At 39.8% G+C, this 24,084-nt stretch overlaps 1 protein-coding gene and 1 long non-coding RNA gene across 2 annotated transcripts; both read left to right on the plus strand.

Annotated features, from left to right (window-relative positions):
* The first annotated feature begins 9,810 nt into the window (after window positions 1–9,810).
* On the plus strand, window positions 9,811–12,878 carry LOC131022526 (uncharacterized). The gene is made up of 3 exons (XR_009101322.1): window positions 9,811–10,053; window positions 12,013–12,076; window positions 12,589–12,878. It is a non-coding gene; the product is annotated as an uncharacterized LOC131022526 (long non-coding RNA).
* A 4,033-nt stretch (window positions 12,879–16,911) lies between these two features.
* On the plus strand, window positions 16,912–19,814 carry LOC131022920 (uncharacterized). Its single transcript, XM_057952461.1, has 6 exons — window positions 16,912–17,202; window positions 17,327–17,877; window positions 17,940–18,234; window positions 18,329–18,621; window positions 18,859–19,350; window positions 19,487–19,814. The coding sequence occupies exons 1-6, from the start codon at window positions 16,912–16,914 to the stop codon at window positions 19,812–19,814; spliced, it is 2,250 nt and encodes a 749-aa protein (XP_057808444.1).
* Window positions 19,815–24,084: the final 4,270 nt, after the last annotated feature.

Here is a 24,084-nt window from a genome sequence, read left to right on the forward strand (position 1 = left end):
CGATCACGTGTATCTAGATATGTTATATGTATATATATATATATATATATATATATATATATATATATATATATATATAGGGATGGGCTTAGGGTGAAAACACCCCTTAGTGTATAAAATAGGAATAAATCCTAACCATTGATCTATTATATTGGACGGTCTAGATTAGAATTTTATTAATTCGTCGGTTCAAATTCACTACACTACTGAATCATGCATAGTTTTCGATTGAGGCTATTTTAGGCAAAAGTAAAAATAAAAATCGGCTAGTGATCTGCACCAACCTTCATCCTAAAATAATTCCCAATTAATATGGAAATTCAATATTGATATGATTGCAATCACGTTGGAGTTTAAATAACATATTAAAATATTTTGTGCAATCAATGTAAATCAATTACACCGTGAGTTGTAATTGCTTCCCTATTTTTTTTTCGATTTTCACTGCGGATTCAATCAGACAAGTTTAATCGGAAAAAATACAAGCAGCCGAGGTTTATATTCTGTGTTAATGGCGAAGACCTAATCTAATCCCCCCGGTGAGTGCGACGAGGCTTCGTCCGATTCTTTGTTTTAAATGAATTTAAAAAATTTATTTTTCGGTGTGTTATTTAATCATCGATTCATTAAATTTTTTAAATGAATTAAAAAGTTTAATTGCATGAATTATTTTAGCAATTCCTGAATCAGATTAAAATAATTTTAATCCGATTCAAGAATTGCTAAAATAATTTTTGATTCGTGTTGTATCAACACGTAATGCATGCAATTTAATTTTCAATTCGTGTTGTATCAAAACATAATTCATAACTAATATGACTACGATATTCACACATGTAATGAATCACACAATTGATTGCATGAATTATTTTAGCAATTCATGAACCAGATTAAAATAATCTTCGATTCGTGCTGTATCAACATGTAAGGCATGCAATTTAATATTCAATTCGTGTTGTATCAAAACGTAATTCATACAATTTAATTTTTGATATGTTATGTATCAACACATAATTCATGCAATTTAATTTTCGATTTGTTCAATGTAATTTTCGATTTGTTCAATTTTCGATCTGCTCTGTGTTCTGCATATATGAAAAAGTGAAATCCAAATTTATATAAGGTATGAAGATTTGATTTGATATGGCAATAATGTGATTAATTAAATAAGATATGGTAACTAATAATGAATAATTAAAATGACATCCCTATCCTCTCAGCGTCTAAACGTGTAAATATAGGCTATCAATTGGGATTAAATCTGGCCATAGGATCTAGACAAATCAATGGGTGAGATCGGTTCCTATTTTATACAAAAAAAACTATTTTTATTTTAGCCCACCTCTCTCTCTATATATATATATATATATATATATATATATAGAGGTGGGCTAAAATAAAAACATATTTTTTTGCATAAAATAGGAACGGATCTCAGCCCTTTATTTTCCTAGATCCTATGACTTAAAATCATCCTAAAGATCAGCACCAAAACTCACGCCTATTGCATTGGAGGATTTTTTTGTCATTATAAACAAAACTAACGCTTATAACATATCTTCTCAGATTTGGTAGCTTTTATTTCATTAATCTCTTTCCATTTCAATGCATATCTTTTCATTACTCAAGAATAAGAATATATCTTATGCAAATATTGCTTCTATCATATTTTTTGGAATTATTTTAAACAGATACTTCTTACGACATGATTTGCTGGAATTACTAATCACAGATATATTGCATGAATCACGTTATGTTGCAAAACTGAATCGAAAATTATCTTGCATGCATCGCCCGTTGATTCAGCATGAATATTCATTTGCATGAATCGCCCGTTGATTCAACACAAATTTTCATAGTATAATAACATGAATTAGAATGTATGTTACGATTTTTTTTGTAGTATTATTTAGGATTTTTTATTAATTCAGAATACCTATAGTTATTTGATTGATATGTAGATAACTTCTTTATTTTTTGTTCGTATCATGTTTCATTTGAATTTTGAATCTGCATTCTGTCCCATTTTTTAGGAAATACAATTCATCTGCATTCTCATTTCTCTAACAAATTATAATGCATTTCCCCTTCTTCTGAGCAAGGTAAGCTGCAATTCACAATATCGATGCAATTGTTAGACGATGATAGGGTTCACACAAAAAAAATAGTGATTCAAACATCACAAATACAAGTTAACATCATTTGCTGAAAAGTATACATACTTATTCATGCTTCATCCGCATTGGTTCATTGAATACAATATATAAATCACCCCACATTATTTGGTTCATGCACAACCACCAACTGATTCAAACATATAATTATAGGTTTTAGAAACCAATGGATCATCCTACATTTAGGCATGGTTCATACTACACAACAACGCTTCATAATATACATAATGTGGTTCAATTAACCAACTCAAGCTTATTTTACACATCAAAACAACATTTCGCATACTCTCACACCAACACAACCACAAAACATCCCACTGGAACACTCATACACATTCTTCTGTCGAAATTATAAAAGATAAACAGCATTTCGCATTCTCCTGTCCAAAATATGAATCGATGTTTGACTCATAAAATTACAAATCATTAAAAAAAATTATCCTTTTTATCCAAACCTATCACTACTAATTCATATTGCACGAAATCGGAACACCAAACGAAAATCACAGCCGATCTGAGTGTTCATATCCAATTCACCATTTTTTTCAACCAAGATACCAAAAAAACAAAAAAACAAAGCACAACATTATAATTTACATACTAGCTCTCTTTGATTTCGTAATCACCATTATAGATCCGGAATTCTTTACCGCAGATTATTTTTTTTTTAGTTTTCGCCCTCTAGGCTAAAAGTCTGGACAAAAACGAAAAGACAAAAGCTTGAAGAAAAAAAATTGCCTCTCAAACAATCTATCGAACACCTAAAGGGCAGAATGAAGAAATTGATTTCTCACTGCCATAGAGGATAGAGCTTACCAAGAATTCAACACCAATGCCAGAATTTTTTTTGGTACCTTTCGGCTGAATCGCCCCCTGCCGGAAAGGGATAAAGAGAGTATCTTGGAAAATAAACCCTACACCTTCTAATTCATACCATAAAAAATAATTATTTATTACTTCTCCACAAAATAGATTAGATATGGCAATAATATTCAAAGATTCGTCTGATCTAATCGAATCATTTCAAGTTGCAGTCAAATAATACCATAAATGAATTTCCAATTAAATGGGGCGCTATTTTCGGAGCAAGTTTGGTGAAGATCATCGGTCGATTTTTTTTGGGACCAAATTACCCTTATCCGATTAATTATGTATGATTCACAACCTGTTTTAATTTGAACCGAGCAGTAAGTAATAATCTAATCTGGACCGCGGGATTAATTAAATCTATGGTTAATATTTATTCCTATTTTAAACACTAAGGGGTGTTTTCACTCTAGCCCACCCCTATATATATATATATATATATATATATATAGGTAGAGAAGCATAGCATTGTGTGTATGTGTAGATAGTATATATCTATAGGTACTTAGTACCTATGATGCTTGTATAGTTAAAACATCATTTTAGTGTTAGGACCTTTGTATATAGGATCCTACTTTTGTAAAAGACCTCGAGAGAGAGGCAATTTTCCATATATATATATATATATATATATATATATACAAGAGATGTTGATGATTAGTGAGTTTCACTATCTTTATCAGAGCTTTGAGAATGATGATGATGTTGATGCTTAATGATGAATGAGAATAGAGATTGATGAGAATTACGAACGATGATAGACGAGAAATAGACTGGATGAGAGTTTTGAGAACTTTGATATCACAAATGAGATATAGAAGTGAAATGAGAAAATGAGGATTTGTATTTTGTAACGACGAACGGTTAGTTTAGAAGTTGATAGTTATATAACTCTTTTTCCTTTATAGTATACCTCCGAGAAGAAGAGGGAACCGAAGGAACATAAACCGAGAAGAAGATGAAGAAGAGGAGCAGAGAAACCAACCGTTGAGATAATACGACGAGAGTTAGAGTTTCATCGCGATTTAGAGACACGACCCTAATAGGACGAACGTATTATGGAGACTTCATGGGATGCATAGATGCTATTGACCAATTGTACTTTGAAATAGAGGTACTTTCACCGGGACCGCGCGTATCATCGCTAGAGTAGTCATGAGAGTAGACTTATTGAGTCCCTATCCCGCTTGGTCGTATTAAAAATTTTTCGGCATCCATTTGAACTCCAACAGGAGATGAACTATTTGCTATTGAGAATTTTTTTTCAGATCCATTGTGTTCGAGCCTGAGCCGTTTGTGTTGGAAAGCCTTACCCCTTGCTTTAACAGTGGACAATTTATTCATTTTCCACTTAGTGGATTGTTTCTACCTCCAGTATTGATTTACTTCTATCATATCATATCTCAGTTTTTATTCTAGATTCTGTTCTAGCTTTTGATCTTACCTTGATTGTAACTTCTTCATTATCCTTGAAATAGCACTGGCTATTATGGAATCATTTCATTACTTGAGCTCATCTTGTTCAAGATCAGACATTTTTATTTATCACATCCTATTCCCTACCACATCCGACAAGAGTTAGGAATGTCTAGGTGACTAGGATAGTATAACGAGAAGAGTGTTTGGAAGAAACACGAATTATGGGAGCAGTCGTAAACTATATTTTTACGGGACGAGCACGACTTTTCGATTATGGATTTTCTTATATTAGCCAAGTATGCAAAAAGCTGACCAATTCGAGGATGAGAAGAAGTGATGCTAAGCCAGGATAGGCAATAGCAGATTCAAGGAGATCGAGATGACAGATTAGAGCAGATAATGTTTTCCACGATAGCAGACTGAGATGACGACTAGTATAGATGTAGCATTGTCGTAATATTAGGGGATGTTTTATTTTCGTTATGCCCCGCAATTAGTAAGAGTTCTCGAAAGAGAAAATTTTCTTATATGTCTATATGACGATGACCAGAGAGTCTCTATGCTTGAGTAGAGTTTTGAGCTGATGTTGCGATGATAGACATGAAATATGTCTTTGACGTTGAGTTATGAGAATTGAGAAAATAGTATGATGTTGAGTAAGAGTCTTATGATTTGTGAGTGATGAGAATTAGTTCTAAGGTTGATATATGTTCCCTTAGACTTTTGTCGAGAAAGATAAACCGATTGAAGAAAGAAATAGAGTTGATGATATGAGATAAGGCAATAAAATCGTAGCTGAATACGAACGTCAGTTTCGCGACTTGGATCGGTATGCCACATATCGAGAAGAAATGAATGAGAAGATGTCAAAATTGTTTCGATCAGGTTTGAGACAAGAGGTACGAGACGATTTAACGAGTCAGAGTGCGGTTATGTGTACTGAAGCATAAAATAGAGCATTTGATATAGAACTGGCAATGCAACCAGAGAACGTGATTTGAGCTTCAGCACCCCAAACGAGTTAGAGCACTCAGACGTACAATCCATCCTTTTCTGGACAAGGGCAAGAAGGAAAGAGAAAATGGGACGACCGAAGTCAAGATCCCAAAAAGCCGTGGCAGAGTCAGAATGCGCCACCACAATATCAGAACTGAGATAAACGGCTTTATGTTGGCCCAACTGCCCCAGAAGCAGTAAACCTTCAAGGACCGCGAGGGTTATCGACTTGTCGAAGAGCAATAAATTACATCTGAGAGAATGCAAGATGAGACAGAATAGCTGTTACACCTGCGGAAGGGTCGGGCACTACTCGAACCAGTGTCCGAATCGTCAGCAAAGTGGAAGCGGATGACGACCGAGTCAGCTTCGGCCACAACTTAAAGCAATGGAGGGAACTCTACCGCTACCTCCACCACAGCGACAACAGCCAGCCTATCGACCACATCGATCAAGAAGGCAACCACCAGCCCCGCAGGCGAATCAACCGCATCATTAGAGACTGTTCGCGCTTGAGTAGAAAGCACCAGACAAGAATAGAAGAAATTTGCCAGATATAGGCGAGTTGAAAGATGTGCCCATAGTATTTTTGTTCGACACTGAACGTAGAGCTTGCTCCACAACCTCTAAAGAGTAACCACACCCGTAGGCAGAATTATTACGGTTTCATCCGTATGCCCTAATTTAGAATTCGAGTTAAGATCGATTAAGCTCGAGGTTAGAAATCTGAGACTGATGCATATGTGGCACTTGGATATAAATTTGGGGAATGGACTGGTTAGAAGAAAACCATGCAAAGATACAATGCAAGGAGAGACGGATATCTTTTCAGCCACCTGGCCAATAACCTACTTCCTTCATTGGTATTGAGAGAACATAGAAGAAAACACCGATCATCTCGGCACCACAAGCAAGAAAGCTCTTGTCGAGAAAAGATACAATCGCGTACGTTGTATATCTGAACCAGAGAGAGACGAATCCAAGGCAAACGTTGATGACGTGTCAGTTGTACGAGAGTATAAAGACGTTTTTCCCGAGACTTTATCGGGATTACCCCAGGCCGAAAGCTTGAGTTTACGATCGATTTAGAGCCTAGCGCCGTACCGACGTCGAAAGCGCCATACAGAATGGCCCCCGCAGAGTTGCAAGAGTTAAAGCTGCAACTCCAAGAACTTCTAGATATGAGTTTCATTCGACCCAGTGTTTCCCCGTGGGGAGCACCAGTTCTGGTTGTTAAAAGAAAGATGGAGGCTTGAGGCTGTGTATCGATTATCGAGAGTTGAACAAAGTGACGTTAAAGAATAAATATCCGTTACCCCGAATCGCTGATCTGTTCGATCAACTACAAGGAGCGAGCACTTTTTTTTTAAAAGTTTGACATGAGAACGAGATACCATCAGCTGAAGATACGATCGGAAGATATTTCCGAAGACGGCATTGTGTATGCAATATGGCATTACGATAAACTCAAGGATGTTTGGAAGAGATGTCTTTCGGTTTGACGAATACTCCGGCAGTATTCATGGATCTCATGAATCGCGTTTTTCACGAATACTTAGACAAGTTCGTGTTAGTCTTCATAGACGATATCCTGATTTACTCGAAGAGTAAACGAGAACACGAAGAGCGGTTGATGATCGTGTTGGAGAGATTGCTGAAAAGCTTTATGCGAAGTTTAGCAAATGCAAGTTTTGGCTTGAAGAAATCAATTTTCTCGCCCATATTGTTTCTGCGAGAGGAATTGAAGTGGACCCAGCGAAAGTCCAAGCGATACAGGAGTGGAGATTGCCAACCACACCACACGAGATTCGCAGTTTTCTGAGATTAGCAGGGTATTATCGACGTTTAGTTAACGGCTTTTCGAAAATCGCTAAGCCATTGACGCACCTGCTAAAGAAAGAAGTCAAGTTCGTTTGGACGGACGAATGCGAGCGAAGTTTTCAAAAGCTGAAGAAGAGGCTTATTATTGCACCAGTTTAGCTGTTCCATAAACGAACAAAGAGTATGCAGTGTACACTGATGCATCGAGGAATGGTCTAGGTTGTGTACTGATGCAAGAGAGAAAAGTTATAGCGTATGCTTCGCGACAACTGAGACCACACGAGAGGAATTATCCAACTTATGATTTAGAATTAGCAGCCGTAGTGCTTGCTTTTAAGATCTGGAGACACCGTCTCTACGTAGCACGATGTGAGATATACACCGATCATAAAAGTCTCAAATATTTCTTTGAGCAAAAAGATTCGAACATGCGACAAAGAAGATGGTTAGAGTTATTGAAGGATTACGATTGTGAAATAAATTATCACCCTGGAAAGGCTAACGTTGTAGCTGACGCGTTAAGCAGAGAGAATCAGGGAGAGTTAGGATTTCTCCTTACTCGAGAAGAGAACCTAATCAAGGAATTCGAGAAGATGAATTGGAAGGTAGTAATACCACCACAAACGACAGAAATAGTAATTTCTGCACTGAACATTACGCCTGACTTACGATCGAGAATAGTCACAGCATAGAGAGAAGATGAGAAGATAGAAAGTTTGCGAATAAAGATTCGAACCAAGAGAGTGGAGAATTATCAAGAGACGGCAGATAATGCCATTTTGTTTAAAGAGAGAATATGTGTGCCTGATAAAGAAGAGTCGAAGAACGAAATCACGAGCGAAGCTCATGATACCCCTTACACCGTACAGGCGGAAAGTATAAAGATGTGCCAAGACTGAAATGATGCTTTGATAGGAGAATAAGAAGCGAGAGATGGCATCTTTCGTAGAAGAATGTTTGACGTGTTAACACGTGAAGGCGCCACTTTGGCAACCTTATACGACTTATACCTATGGGAGACTTCCACAATAGAAGTGGGACCACATAGCCATGAATTATGGCATCGATTAGCAAAATCGAAAGAAGAAAATCAAACAGTTGAGTAATCACTGATAGATTCTTTTGACGTTAGAAACGATGTTTGTGTGAGTTTTTCTCTATCTCGGGGAGCATGTTATTTTCGAGTTAACAAGAAATTAAACCGAGATATATAGGACCTTATGATATATTAGAGTAAGTAGGCCATGTAGCCTATAAACTAGCGTTGCCTCCGAGCTTCGCGAACGTCCATGACGTTTTCCATGTTTCTCAACTGAGAAAGTACGTGTTTGATCCAAAACACGTCATCCATCAAGAAGAAGTGTCTCTGGAACCAGATTTGAGCTATAAAGAGAGACCTGATGCTATGCTGGACCGAAAGATCCAACAATTGAGGAACAAGTCGATTCCTTTGGTGAAAATCCAATGGAGACATCACGGTCAAGAAGAATCAACATGGGAACTTGAAGAGAAGATGAAAGAGAAGTACCCAGAGCTTTTACCCGAAGGTGAATAACTCAAATTTCGGTACGAATTTTTTTTTAAGGGGGGTGGGATGTAACACCCCGTACTTTTCCCTATATTGAGAAATAGTGTCTTAACAATAATGAGAGTACTGAGATGTCGAAATACGAAACTTTTTTTTTTATGAGCAGATAAGACAGATTGTCTTTTAAATAGAGATACGAGTGAATAAACCGGTGATGGAATTAGAGTGATGAGATTTGAGAAATGAGTTGAGATAGAGATGCTGATTGAACTGAGCTGAGATTTTATTTTATTTCCAACTACCGGAAATAGAGTTACCGGATACCGAATTATTAGAGTTTGACTGTCCTATTAAGAAAATAGGAATAATGAGTTGGAAATAGAGTCGAGGAAGAAAGAGTGAGAAACCTTGATAATTAAAGTCGGTCTGAGAGACGTCTAGTTGTTTGTATTTGCCGACTGCTTTGATGTGATGTTATGTGAAATTACGTGACTGATTGATTATGTGATTTCTGTGACGTGTGTCATTATGACCAAGTTATTATGATTTTTATTTGAGACTTTAGCACTTGGAATTTTGATTAAGTTTCCAAAGCAAGTGCGGTTTATTTTTACCGAGAAATCGAATGATGCCGGTTTATGGAAATTTTTCCTAGCATAATATTTTTAAATTATTTTTCATACGAAGAGGAATATTATAATTGAGTGAGTGCACTAATATTAGTGCTATAATTATTTTATTTGATCACATGAATAATTATGCTATGGTATTTTATTAAGGAGTAATATTTCCATAATTATTGTGGTTATTATTTTAATCACCCTTCTTACATTAATATTTTAATTTTCCAAGCATGTGACTAATTACCAAAATTTACCAAGTGTAGAGATTGAGAGAGTAGAGATTGAGAGTGTAGAGATTAGAGAGAGAGATTAGGCATTTAATGCCATATATTCTTTAAGATCTCAAATCTTCACTAAGATCACCATATCAATTCATATCTAACAAAATCCTCTCTCTCACTCCTTCATCCTCACCAATTCGACTCTCTCTCTCCCCTTCATCTCTCATCTTCCTCCATTAACATCCATGGTAGAACCTTCCGAAGCTTCCAAAAATTATACAAAACACATCAATCCACTCCAAAACCTTGCCTAAACACCTTCAATCTCCTTGGATTCAAGAAGATCATTGAAGATTGCTTCCAAGGCTAGAGAGAGGAAGTGTGATTTTTGGTGAAAAGTTTGGGTAAGTGATGTATAAATTCATAGATATGACTTGTATGAGATTATATGTGAGTATTCTTGAGAGATTGAAGCAAGAAATCACCCCTCCCTTGTTTTTGAAATTTTCAATCAAATGGGTCTTCAACCCTTCAAAAATTTTTCTTCTTCTTTCCTTGATTTGGGGTGAGAAAAGTGGTCTATGTGATGTTTGTTTATGATTGATGTGTGTTGTGAAATATATGCCTTGAGATGTGAAAGTTCGATGGAGTTTAGTTTACCCAAAAATGGAAACTTTTGAGTCAATGATTAAAATGATGAATTGATGATGTAGATGAGTCTATGAGATGTATATGATGATGATTGATGGAGTAAATTGAGTATATGATGTCAATGGATGATTTTGATATGAGTTAGTTTAATAAAATTAGGGATATGTGAATATATGCTCTAATTTGTAAATTGATGGTTTATACGTGAGATAAATGGGTTAAAATTGGTAGATCTATGATTAGATTAAAGATCCATGTGTGTTTATAAAAAAATTCAAGGAGTTTAGTTTAATAAAAATTAGGACTTTCATGTCTATGTGTCGATTAAGTGATTTAGCTTAAGATATATGTTTCTGAGCATGATAGTAGTGTTTTAATATGTTTGATTAAGTCTATTGTAAGCTAAGTAAAATTTGGACTTAGTTTAGTTTGAATGAGTTTTTGAGTTTTCATATTTTGAGAAGTCAATGAATGATGAAATGAGGTCTAATTGATTTATGATCATTATGTGAACGTTTGTCATGCTTTTGTTAAGAGTTTGCGTTGATACATGAGTTATCATTAGAGTTTAGTTTACATGATAAAAAGGGGATTTATATGTGTAAAATGAGTTATATGAGGTATGAGGTCATTAATGAATGATGGAGTGATTTTGAGCATGAGAATGAAAAGAGAATTGAATTGATGCGTTCGTTGAGACGTTTTCCTTGATATTTGAGTTAAGATGTAAAAGAGGAGAGTTAATTTGAGTATGATGAGTATTATAATGTTTTTGAATGTTTGTGAGTGTTATATGTGTTTAAAATGAGCTTTGATTGGTTTTCTTTGAAGGAATGTTGAGTTGAGCATTTAAGAGTTTGAGATGAGATTTTGGTGATTTTCGTAGGCCTACTGACCTACTGTGATCGACAGTTTGTCGATGTCAAAAAGCTTTGAAAATTTTATAGCAAGTCCCTACATGAGTCCTGAGAACCCCTGTAACGTTTCAAATCATTTGGACTTCGTTTACTATTTTTATAAAATACAAAACCTAAACTGCACATTTCTACCGACAATTTTAGAGAACAGGGGAAAGAGTTATTCTTTTCAGTATCTTCCTGTGTGATCTAGCTTTCCAAATTTTTATGGTATTAACCTTATTGTGTTAGATAGATATCCACCAAATTTGAGCCCAGTTTGACATCATTTACTATTTTTTCAAAAATCAAAGTTTTCGATTGCTCAAAACTGCCGAATATGGTAGATCGTGGTAAAAACGACATAACTCCCAAACCACTTGGATTTTTCGACTCTACCTTTTTTTATATGAAACTAGACTCGAAGACCTTTCTTTTGGTATGAGTCTCGAGTCCAGGAGATGTCGGAGTCAGAACTAGTTAATTTTTGAAGTTGAGTGAGTGTATGAACAGAGCATGTTTTGATGATGTTTGATTGTATTTTCTTATGTGCCTTACGTGTTTGTGTTGCCTATGTGTTTGAGTGAAAATTTGACGAGTCTTATATGAGAGATAAATCGAGACTTAGAACCATGATTTTCTTGAAACCTATCCTTGAGCTTAAGGATTTGAGATGAGTGGAGAGTCTATATAGAGTTGAATAAGGAGATAGAATATGAGATAGAGCAAGAGTTAAGGCATGAGTTTTGTTAATGAGTTTCTAATCGAGATTCATTTTATGACATGAACCCTCGATGATGATGATGATCCCTGAAGACACGAGCAGAGCAAGGAAGTAAGTAACTCCGCTTTGACGGGAGAATTTGAGTAAGGTCTTCAGGTGGGCAATATTTTTAGTATATGTTTATCATATGAGCTTTCTAAAATGATTTGATGATGTTATGAGATTAACAAATGTTTTGAGATAAATGATGTTTGAGAACTGTTTGACTTGCCAATTTTTGATGTTGAGCTTGTATGTTACCCTCTACTGATGAGATGAGACGAATTCGGTCCTGCCACAAGCGGGATTTTGTGCACAGAGGTGACTGTGAGCCGTCTTCGGGTCGGCCGGTCACGGTACTTGAGAGGGAGGCCTACTTCTCAGTACCTTAATTATAATGATGAGTTGTAGATGCGGTACATACATGTCGATTACTTTGTCTGCAGACACTTATTTATGATGTTGATTATGAAAACATGCACAGATTCATTTATGCTAACTTATTTCTGTGTATTGCTGAGATGTGGCAAGCTTCAAACTTATAGCTCTAAGAGCACTTTTCTTATTTTTCGGCGTTTGCCCACTGAGTATTATGTACTCACGCCCTGCATGTATTTCTAAATATGCAGGCTAAGCGGGGAGCGAGATTGGTCTGGTGCTGGTGGGGAACCGTTTCAATCGATGTGATCATATTTAATATTGCCCTTATGATTAATAGAGTCTTGATGATTAAAATACTTCGTTTCCTTTCGAATCAAGTAATATACTCACGGTTATGTGTCTTCATACATATAATCGGTTCGCCTTTTGCTGCGATACTCTGCATATTATGCTTCCTTACGAAAAATGAGCGATACCCATTTTGTTTTTGTTCGTGAAATTCCTGATAAATAAAAAGTTATAACGACGTTGACGATTTTACCCTTGGGTTCCTTTATGATGATTTCCTTAACACCTTTTGATGCGAGCTTCCGCTTGATGTTCGACCTATTCTTCTTATCTTTTATTCTTTTAAAAATAGTTGTATCGATACTCGTACCCCACTATCACTAGTGTCGAGAATCAGGCTGCGACAATGACAATGCTTACAAAACGAACAATCTTCAATCTTAGTGAAAACAAACATATAATATATTTTATAATCACAATAATTCAAAAAAAATCATCATTATTCTTTAGTATTCGATGGTGTACTCGATGGCGTTGACCATCGAGATACTCTCTCTCACGGTTGCCTCTCGGCTGCCTCCTAGGTGGAGCTCCGTCGTTCGCTTCGAGCCGGCCGGCCGTGGTCTTCTCCGGCCAGCATCATGTCTTTTTTCTCCCAATCTGATTTTCCTCCCCTTCCGGTTAGTTCCGCTGCTAAGCCTAGGGTTTCACAACCTCATGTCATCCAAAACCCTAGGGATCTTGTGCAATCGGCTGGGACTGTTTCGCCGATGGTTTCGTCTTCAGCCACGGTGCATAGAAATTATGCCGATCAATCAACGGCGGTGTTTGATTGGAGTTTCTTTTCGGTTAAGATTAGCGATAGGGCTCAGCCTTCTTCATTGGAGGCGATGAATGATATTGCTAGGGTTTTGGTGTCTTCTCCCCCAAATCATGTTGTCGGGTATGCTAGCGCCGGTTCTGTGCAAGAACGCTCCAGTCCATCAGCGGTGGGCTTTGACTGGCGGGCGGCTTCGGGTCTGCGAACTTCAACTAGTGCTCTTGATTCTACCTCTACTCCCGGTGTGACTAGGGTTTGTGCTAGTTGGGGCTTGTCGGCTCCTGTTTCCGATTTCTTGCCTACCGCGTCGGCTGCCTCGAGTGGCCTATTTCCGTCTGCTGTTATTGAGCGGATTCCCGGTGGTTTCTCCACCGCTGACTTCTTAGTGATGGCGTCAGCCTCTGCTCATGGTTTTCAGGTTTGCGATGCTAGGGTTTCGATCTCGGCAGGTTCTTCGTCTGGTTTCCCGTCTGTCCCAAGTGGGTTTTCAACATCACCGGTTATTGAGAGGCTCCCAGCCGCTGTTGTCGGTAATTCGATGGTGACTTCGGGTTCTTCGTCTTTGTTTTTGCCGGTCAGCGGTACCTCCGATTTTCTGGTTGGAGCCGGATGTGGGCCAACGTCTGGTGACATGGCTGTGCTCCAATCCGCTTCCGGAGTTGGTTTCTTTCCCGGTGGTGTTTGCGGCCAAGGACAGTTGGCCCCATTATTATCCTCGGCGGCTTCGGGTTAGTTTTTCTTGAGTCCTACGGCCAAAATTTTGGGAGTGCAATCTGATCCAATTCCTGCTGGGTTTGTTCCGGTGGGGGCTGGATTTTTGCATGGTGCTCATGCGTCGCATGTCTTAAAGGGATCGGCTGGTCAACTGGCTGGCTCTTCCGGCAGTAGCTTCTCGACGTCCACTTCCGCTGCTGTTATCATTCGGGAGCCTATTGTTTCTTCACCCGTCTTGGAGAGAAAAGGCCATGAGTTTCTCCCTAAGGGGAAGTCGTTTGCTGACTCTCTCAGAGTTTGTTCTGGGCGTCCCACGGATGTCCCAGCCCACGATTTTGCGGTGTTGAAGCCTGCTATATTGGAAGATCGTCCGTGCCTTTCGATTTCTTCAGCTTTTCGACAACGGCATGTTAAGTTTTTCCAGTACGCTATTCATGGACGGGTGTTTCTCAAGAAAGGTGAGGCGCTGAGATTTGCTGCTGATCTTATTCGGAGCTTTCGGACCTTTGGAAGTTGTCGTCAGCTTGGGAGGTTATCCCTCTTGGCAAGGGATATTTCACGCTGAAATTCACTTCTCAAGAGGACTATGCGGTTGCCTTTGCAAAGGCCGCATGGCGTCTTCGTGTCGAGATTCTCTTTCTTCAAGCTTGGACCCCTAAATTCAATCCGAACAAGCTGGAGTCCTCCACGGCTCAGGTATGGGTTCGCATCTTTAATTTACCTCATGAGATTTGGCATCCTGAAGTTCTTGGTATTGCTAGGCATGTTGGTATTCCTTTACTTATTGATGGCATGTCTGCTAGGGCTTTAGTTGGTTATTTTGCTAGGGTGTTAGTCGAGATGAATGTGGCTCTTGATATTCCGGAGTTTCTTGATGCGAAATGTGATGATGATATTTTTGAAATTGAATTTGGATATGAGGATTTGCCATATTTTTGCTGTCTTTGTTCTACGCTTGGCCATTCTACTGAGGATTGCAGGAAACTTAGTTCAGAGAAGGATCCTTTTGAAAAAAAATCCTTCTTCTTCGGTTTAGCAGACCGAACAGGCTAATGGTCGGCGTGGTAGGAGGCGCAGGAACAGGTCTCGGCGCAGGTGCGCCAGGAGTCGTTCAGTTTGGCACCCTAGATCTGTGCAGGGACGTTCAAATGTTGAGATGGGGCTCTGGATGCGTCGATTGATGCTCTGCGGGACGTGATTATGGGACCTCCTTCGTCTTCTGGGGTTCACACTGATGAGACTTCTCATACTTCGGTGGCTGTCTCCTCGGGCTTTTTCGACGTTCAATTTTTTTGAGGCTCTAGATGATGGTAGGCTGGAGACAGATTTGAGGAAGGGCTCGGATGATATGATCATTATCAGAGATACTACTCAGGCCCCTATTGATGGTTCTTCGGTTGATATGTTTCCTCTGAGCATGAGTTTAGATGCTGAGATGGTGGCCGCGGCTTCGTCTGGTTCGGATTCTTTGGTTTGTTCTCCTCCTCAGAAGAACTTGATCTCTGTGCAGCAGCCGGTCTCTGGTACTCTTTCGTCTGACTCTCAGCGCAATTTGGGTCCGCATTCTCCCCATCCGAAGAAGGTTTTAGCTGCTCGGCCCCCTCTCCCCCAGGGTCGGGGTGGACGAGGTGGTCGGTCTTTGTCGGCGTCGGACCCAGGCAGGTTTAGTTACGTCTCTTTCAGGAGTTCTTCCTTGATAGACATAGTTTATATTGATCCTTCCGGGAAGAAATGGGGGACCAAGTCCTTAATGGCGGCCCGACGAAGTTCTTCCCCAGAGCCGATGGAATTCTTAGAGAAAATTTCTGCTGCCAAATCAGCTGGTGCTGTGATACAGAACTTCACGGTTGATACCCCTACTTCTGGTGCTTTTCAGAGAATGTATGAGGTCTCTCGTAAGGCCTCTTCGAAGAGATAGGCAGATGATATTTCTGATGATGGTGATGATCCACTTCCGGAGGATGGTTTTCCTGTTGTCTCTCAATGAATGTGTTGTGTTGGAATATCATAGGCATTTCTTCTTCTATGGTGTTTCCTTGGTATCCTTAAACCAAAGTCACAGTTTTTTGGTATTCCGAGTTCTTATTGGCATTCTTTGCATCTTTCCCCGGTTCATCAGAATGTGCATGGGCGACGCCGTTCTAATATCTGGGTTTTTGCTGATCCCTCTTTGGCTCCGGATGTGATTTTCTCTTGTGCTCAGGTGGTGTTCATCAGGTGCTATTTTATGGGGACTGTCGGTATGTTGGCTTTCACTCATGCCTCCTGTGATTACATTGAGCATCGTCAGTTCTGGTTGGATGTGGAGCCCTTTATTGTGGGTCATTTTCTTATGATTGGTGATTTCAATTCTGTCTTGGGAGCTCATGAGCGTCGTGGGCGTAGGGTTCCGGCTTCCACCCCTTGTGGTGAGTTCCATACTTTCATTGAGGATCATGATCTGATTTAGCCGGAGCCCACTGGCCATTACTTCACTTGGACGGATCGGCGGAGGTTCCCTTCTCCGATTGAGTCGGTTCTGGATAGAGCTCTCTTCACTCAGGACTTCTCTGATTTTTGGTATTCTTCTGCTGTTCTGGTTCTTCCTCGGCTTGGTTCTGATTATTCTCCCATTCTGTTGAGATGCCAGGACACGGCTTCTGCCCCTACAGGTCGTCGGTTTCATTTTTTGAATATGTGGTGCTCTCATGAGCGGTTTTTGGATCAAGTCCGTGTCTCTTGGTCTTCTCCACTTGATTGTCTCTATCCGATGGTACGGGTTATGAAAAAATTGAAGCGTCTTCACCCGATTCTCAAGGCTTGGAACAGAGATACCTTTGGGAACTACAATGTTGCCTTAGCTGAGCTTCAACAGGATTTGAACTCTCTTCAGGAGGGGATTGATGAGCAGGGCTACACGGATGACCTTTTTGATCAGGAGGTCAACTTACAGGCTCGTATTGGCACCGTCCTCTTGTGCAAGTCTGAGCATTTGCGACAGCAAAGTAGGGTCTCTTGGCTTTCGGATGGGGATATGAACACCCGTTTTTTCCATTCTATGGTTAAATGGTGTCGTTCCAATCAAATCATCAAGAAGCTTAGTATTGATGGTGTTATCTCGGAGGACCAGCTACCATGACGGCTCATGTGATTCAGTCTGAGCCGGTTTCTGGAGTGGTGGTCAGGTCCTGGATTTCTGGTTACATTCCTTCCTCTGTCACCTCGCCTCACAGGCTGACTTGCTTACTGCTCTCCCTTCAGCAGATGATATTCGTTCGGTGGTCTTCTCCATGGATAGAAATAGTGCTCCCGGTTCAGATGGTTTTAATGGGGCCTTCTTTCAGCATTCTTGGGAAGTGGTGGGGGATGACATGGTCGCCGCTGTGAGACGTTTTTTCTCGCATGGCTATCTTCCTCATGGTCTTAATTCCAACCTGCTTTACCTTCACCTCAAGAAGGCCGATGCTATTCTTGTGTCTGACTACCGTCCTATTGTGCTTGGAAATTTCTTCATCAAAGTCATCACCAAAATTCTGACCTCTCGGTTGAATGCGGTGGCGGCAGAGATTGTTACGGCCAACCAGTTTGGTTTTAACTGCATGGAGCGTTCGATTCAGGAGAGGAATATAGCCCTGAAGGTCGATATCAGGAAGGCTTTTGACACCCTGAGTTGGGAGTTTGTTGATGTTGTTCTGGATAGCTTTGGGTTCCCTCCTCTTTTCGGCAGTGGATCAAGGTCATCTTTCAGTCGGCCCGGATTTTTGTTCTCTTTAATGGGGAGCAACATGGGTTCTTTAGCTGCTCGCGTGGGGTCAAGCAGGGAGACCCTTTGTCTCCGATTTTGTTTGGCTTGGCGAATGAGGTTTTGAGTCGCCTTCTCTTGGATGTTGGGGATGGGGGCCTTATTGCTTGTATGCGGATGTCGCGGTCCCTGCTCTTTCCTTCTCATCTTCTGTATGCTAATGATGTTCTTTTATTTTGCAAGGCTGAGAGGCGTAGTTGCCGGATGATTGAGTCTATTCTCCTGATTTATGCCTCCGTCTCTGGTCAGTTTTGCAATAAGGCCAAGTCCACGATTTACTTTGGCAAAGGCGTTCCACTTCAGTTGCGCCGTCGGCTTCAGCGGGATTTGGGCTTCTCCTTTGGATCTCTGCCTTTTGTCTATTTGGGGGTCCCTATTTTCGCAGGTCGTGCCTCCTCTGCTCGGCTTGCTTGCATTCGGGAGCATTATTGCCCATTTTCCTAGATGGCAGGGCATGCAGTTGTCTATGGCAAGTCGTATTTGTTTGGTCACCTCGGTCATTCAGAGTGCGGCAATTTACATCATGTTGATTTACAAGTGGCCGGCTAAGCTTTTGCATGATTTGGATCGTGCCTGTCGATCTTTTATCTGGACGGGCAGCACCACTTCCAAGCCAAAGTCTTCGGTAGCTTGGAACTGTGTCTGTGCTCCTAAGGCTCAAGGTGGTCTGAATGTGAAGTCTTTTTTTCACATCAGTCAGAGCTTTATGCTTAGGTTGGGGTGGTTGGTGGTTACTTCGGACTCTCTGGGTTTTCAGTTGTTTCGTTAGCACTATTTGGACCCTTGTTTGCGGTCTCGTTCTCCTTGGTTTTCTTCAACTATCTGGTTGGGCACGCGGGACTCTATTCGTTCTTTAGTTAGTGACACACATTGCTCTATCGGCTCTGGTTCTACCATTCTTTTTTGAATGGATAGCTGGTTAGGCTACAAGCTCGTTGACAGGATTGGGATTCCAGTTGCGGTTCACCATTCTCTCATGCAGCCGATCTCGGACTATTACTTTGATGACACATGGCATTTCACTCTGGATTTCTTGCAGGCTTTTCCGGACATTGCTTTTGACATTGTCTCTGTTCCTATCAGTGGTGGGCAGGATTGCCGGGCTTGGACTCATTCTCATTTTGGTGAGGTTTCCTCCTCGCTTGCCATGGATCATATTCGTCATAGTTTCCCGTCGGTGGTTGGGGCAAATGGATTTGGGCACCGTTTATTCTGGTGCGCCGGTCTATTGTTACTTGGCGTGTTATTCTGGGCCGTCTCTCTACGGCCAGTTCTATGCGTCGTTCTGGTTACATTGGTCCGGGCTGGTGTCCACTTTGCAGGAATGCGGGAGAGGATATCGATCATCTTTTTTGGGAGTGTGCTATTGCTAGACATGTTTGGAGCTTCCTTTTCACTTGGTTCAGGGTGGATGGTTCGTCGATCTATGATATTGGGAGTTTGATAATTTGGGCTATGAATGTGCATACTAGCAAGCAGGTGGATAATCTCTAGCGGGTTGGTGTTATGTCTACCGTTTGGAGCCTCTGAATCTCTGAAACAGAGCTGTGTTCGATGTGGCTCCAGTTTCTGCGGTGGCTCTGACGATTCATGTCAAGGCCTTCATTTCGAAAGCCTCTCGGTTCAGTTTGGGTGAGATGGCTAACTCGGTTGAGGAGTTGCTTATTCTTCATGGTCTTGGGGTGCCGGGTAGACCTCGACGTCCTATTTTCTACATCTATGTCTTCTGGCTTCCTCCTCCTCATCCATGGCGGAAGATCAACATTGATGGCTCAGTTCATGGCTCTCCTCCTCTCATTCATGCTGGTGGGGTTATTTGGGATTCTTCGTCTGTTTTGGGTTGCTGCCATTTCTCTGCTGGCCGTGGCTGAGCGTTTGAGGCTGAGCTTTATGCCCTCATCATTGCTTTGGAGCAGATTGTGGTTCATGGTTGGGATTATGTGTGGATCGAGACGGACTGCACTTACATGGTCGATCTTTTCTGATCTCGTTCCAACATGGTCCCTTGGAGGTTCTTCAGCTGTTGGAGAAATGTACTCTCTTCCACTACTGGTCTTCATATTATTATCACTCACATTTACAGGGAAGGGAATCGTGTTGCTGATTTCATGGCCTCTTCGGTGGCGGAGGAAGGATTCTAGCCTTTTGCGATTTCGGATATCCTCCAGTTGGTTCGTGACGACAAGAGGCTCCTGCCTTATGATCGGATTGTCACTTGAGGGAGTTGTGTTTTCCAGGGGAGTTTCTGTCATCTTCTTTCTTTTTTGTTTGTTTTTTCTTGTTTTGAGGGTTGTCTCTTGGTTCTGCCTGTCTTCGGTGATTGCCCCTTCCTCTCTGGTTTTTCGAGCCTCTCTCGTTCCTTTGGTTTAGTGTTGGTTCTCTTATGGCTCTGGTTTGTGTTGGTATTGGTGGTTGGCCTGGTCCCTTTTGTTCTGCGGTTCTTGAGTTGTGTAAGGAGTCTAAGGTTTTGATCGCAACATCTTGATAAGCATTTCATGACGTGATTTGTCCGGTAGATGCTAGCAGGAGTGTTTTCATTGTAATAGGCTTAATATCTTTTCTCTGGTTTGTATGGGTTGATTGAAATTTGAGCTTCTGGTCTCTACTTCTCTGATGGTCTCCTCATTATGAGCATGAGAAACCTTGCGGGAAGTCTTTGGTTACTTCCAATTGCTTCATCCCGTGAAGATGGCCTTTCAAAGCAAAGTTTTTTATCATTTAAAAAAAAAGAAAAAAGAATGAGATTTGATTATAAAAGTAATTGCATTAGGAGATTCACTGCTAGCGGAGAATTGGGTCTGATCGGATTGATTTGTATTATCTTGATGTTGCTTCTCAATGCCTTAGCTCTGCACATTTCTCGAGACTGGTGGTTACTTGAGGGTCTGGGTTTGGTTGGAGACTGCTTGGTTGTTGAGCCTCTTGGGTTCCTTCGCTTTTTTAAGGTGGACGTAGGGGTTTGTTTGGCCGTGTTAGGAAGGGTTGTCTCCCTTGGTAGGCGGTCTTGGGCGGTGTTTGTTTCTTGTCTTTTTTGCTTTGTCTTGTTTTTCCCTTTTTTTTTCTCATTTTTTCTCTTGGTTTTGCAGGTTCTTGTGTCCTTGGCCTTCTTGTCTGGGTGCGACTGGCTTCTTCATCTGGTTTGGGTTGGTTCTGTTGCGTTGTTTGGTGTTCCCCCGCCTCTGCTGTTCCGGTGTTGGGGTTGTGTCGTTCGTCTGTCGACGGCTTCTTGTTTTTTCTCTTGTTTTGGGTTGAGGGGGCCGGGCTGCCTAGGGGCAATGGTTTGGCCGGAGCTTTGGAGGCTGCCTTTCCGCCCCTTCCCTAGGTTGATTTATTTTCTGTTTCATCTTTTGTGTGGTTTTTTCCCTTTGAGAGGGATTTGGTTTTTTTCCTTGAGCTCTCTTTTCTGAGGATCGACCCCTTGTCTGCGCCTGTGCTTTCAAGGTTTATCATTTTTTTCTTTTTTCAATAAAATTTCCATTTCAGCAGATGACGTTGACCATCGAGTACTCTATCAAGTAGTGAAGAACAATATTCAATTTTATCACATGTGCCAAATGTTGAAATGAAACATGTAATATAGATGATAATTATCATCTATCGTGTTTTATAATAACCAAATACACTCTCGTTGATGTTACAAACAAGAAACGCGGATTGAAATCACAATAATTGACAAAAATTATCATTGTTCTTCAATACTCGATGGCGTTCACCTTTGAGTACTCCATCATGTAGTGAAGAACAGTCTTTAATTTTGCTCATTTTCTCGAGATTTGTAATGATATGAAACGTTCTGTCGGTCTTAAATAACATGCTGATGCTAAATTCAATAGCATATTAAGTGTATTTAGCTATTACACTTGAGTAAATGATTGAAGTGTAGTATATCTACTACATAAGAGATAGTGTGGACTTTTATTTTGAAAATCAAAAGATGTGTCACATGTTGAAATAAAACATGTAATACCGATAATAATTATCATCGATCGTGTTTTATAATAACCAAATACACTCTCGTTGATGTTACAAACAAGAAATGTGGATTAAAATCACAATAATTGAAAGAAAAAGACAAGAGAACAATATTATGGCGAGTACTCGATCGTGTACTCCATCAAGTACTCGATCGAGTAGTGGGCGCGATCTTCGACGGGTTGGACGGCGACGGCGGGGCTTCGAGCCAATTCGTGTAGCGGACAGGGGCGACTCGTGGCCCTCCTCCACTCCCTTAGCCTCAAGCCAACTGGCCACCAAATCCACACCAACCGGCATAGATTTTGATCGGATTTCTGCAGCAGCACGCAATTTCTCTTAGCTTAAATGCGGGTAGAAGTAGTGCACGACGGCGAGGCGTAGCTGGGCTTCGACGGCGACGGGGCGAAGCTGGGCGGCGATGAACGTGTTCGAATTTCAATGGATTGAGGAAGTCAATTTTTTTTTTTAAGAATAGGGTAGAATTTTCAGTTTTGGAAAGAAAGGAAGAGTATTTCTTTGAATTTCTATTTTGTGGACCAAGATAACTAAGGGTACGATAGTAATTTAAGCAAAAAATGGTTATGTAACTTGTATATTATGAACTAGGGCTAGATAACTTGTATATTTATGAACTAAGGCTATAAAAAAATTTCTCTCTTAATAAAATATGTAAAGCAAGCTACCTATATTGTGTACATATCAAACCTTTCCTATTACTATTATAGTTAATGTATGTAGGGGTGGGAAGATAGGGTTCGGGTATAGGGTACCCGATTACCCGACCCGAAAAAATCGAGTATCGGGTACCCTATACCCGAAAAATTAGGGACCGGGTATTTAGGGTGGGGAAAAATCGGGTATCGGGTATACCCGATCGGGTATCGGGTATACCCGAAATACCCGATTTTTTATTAAATATATATTAAATTATTTAATTAGGGGTTACATTTTCGAATTTTTTTTTTAAAAATCGGGTATTTTTGGGTATTAGGGTACCCTAATACCCGATTAAGGAAAATCGGGTACCCTAATACCCGAAATACCCGATTTTCACAGTTTGACCTGAAACATGCAATTTTGACCGGGTAATTTAGGGTACCCGAATACCCGACTCGGGTACCCGACTCGGGTATTAGGGTACCCGATTTTTTTTCGGGTTCGGGACCGGGTATCGGTTTTCCACCTTAATCGGGATCGGGTACCCGATCCCGACCCGATTCCCAGCCCTAAATGTATGTAATATGTAGGGATGTTAATCCAGCCCGAAACTCGTGGGTTGCCCCGATTAACCCATCAATTCGAGAGGGTTAGTGTTGAAAATTTCCAACCCGATAAAAATTATAACCCGACTAGCCCGTAACCGCATGGCCCGGCACCCTATAGGGTCGGCCCGACTAAATATATAATAACTTATAAGTTATAAATATATGTTGTGTTTTTTAAAATTTAAAATTACTCAATTTAAATAATTTTAAAATTACTCAACTTTAATAATTTTGAAATTACTCAACTTAAAAATCTTAAATAATATAATAACTTACAAGTGTTGAAATTTGAAAATATAATAACTTACTTACAAGTGTTAAAAATATAATAAGTTACTTACAAGTTTTAAAAATATTTTTTTAAAAAAATTAAATGACTTGTGTTGAAATATTGAAATACAATAAAGGAAAAAATAATTCTAACACATTCACAATCAAAATAATGCATAAAAATTGATAATCTTCATTGAATTTAATTCTATGCATAAAAAATGTAAAAATTAATAATCTTCAGAAACCGCCGGTTTCGGGCAGAAAATCTATAACATCTAGTTAAAATAAATTTAAAAAAAAAAAGTCATAAAATCTATAACATCTAGTTTCCATCATAAAAAATATTGCACAAAAAACATTCATGCAATACAAAGTCTTAACATAGAAAAATAAGTCATAAAAAATTCAATATAAACAAATCTCAATGCCGAAGTCCATTAGAACAAGTCTTCCAAATTACAATTTATAAGAAAAAAAAGTCTCCATCATCCATGGTACAACTACTTTCAAATAATATAATTTGTGTATTATCCTTAATTTTTATATTTAATATTATTAGTAAAATAAATATAAATTATAGAGTAAATATATAAAACTGTCCACTTTCATATTGTAAAAATAAAAAATA

The sequence above is a fragment of the Salvia miltiorrhiza genome, chromosome 4 (genome assembly GCF_028751815.1).
Source record: "Salvia miltiorrhiza cultivar Shanhuang (shh) chromosome 4, IMPLAD_Smil_shh, whole genome shotgun sequence".
Taxonomy (NCBI): Eukaryota; Viridiplantae; Streptophyta; class Magnoliopsida; order Lamiales; family Lamiaceae; genus Salvia; species Salvia miltiorrhiza.

Coding starts and splice junctions, on each gene's coding strand:
- LOC131022920 (XM_057952461.1), top strand. CDS start 16,912: ATGGTACGGGTTATGAAAAAATTGAAGCGTCTTCACCCGATTCTCAAG. Junction 17,878..17,939: donor CTTTTCGGCAGTGGATCAAG/GTCATCTTTCAG, acceptor TGGGTTCTTTAG/CTGCTCGCGTGGGGTCAAGC. Junction 18,235..18,328: donor CGATTTACTTTGGCAAAGGC/GTTCCACTTCAG, acceptor CTATTTTCGCAG/GTCGTGCCTCCTCTGCTCGG.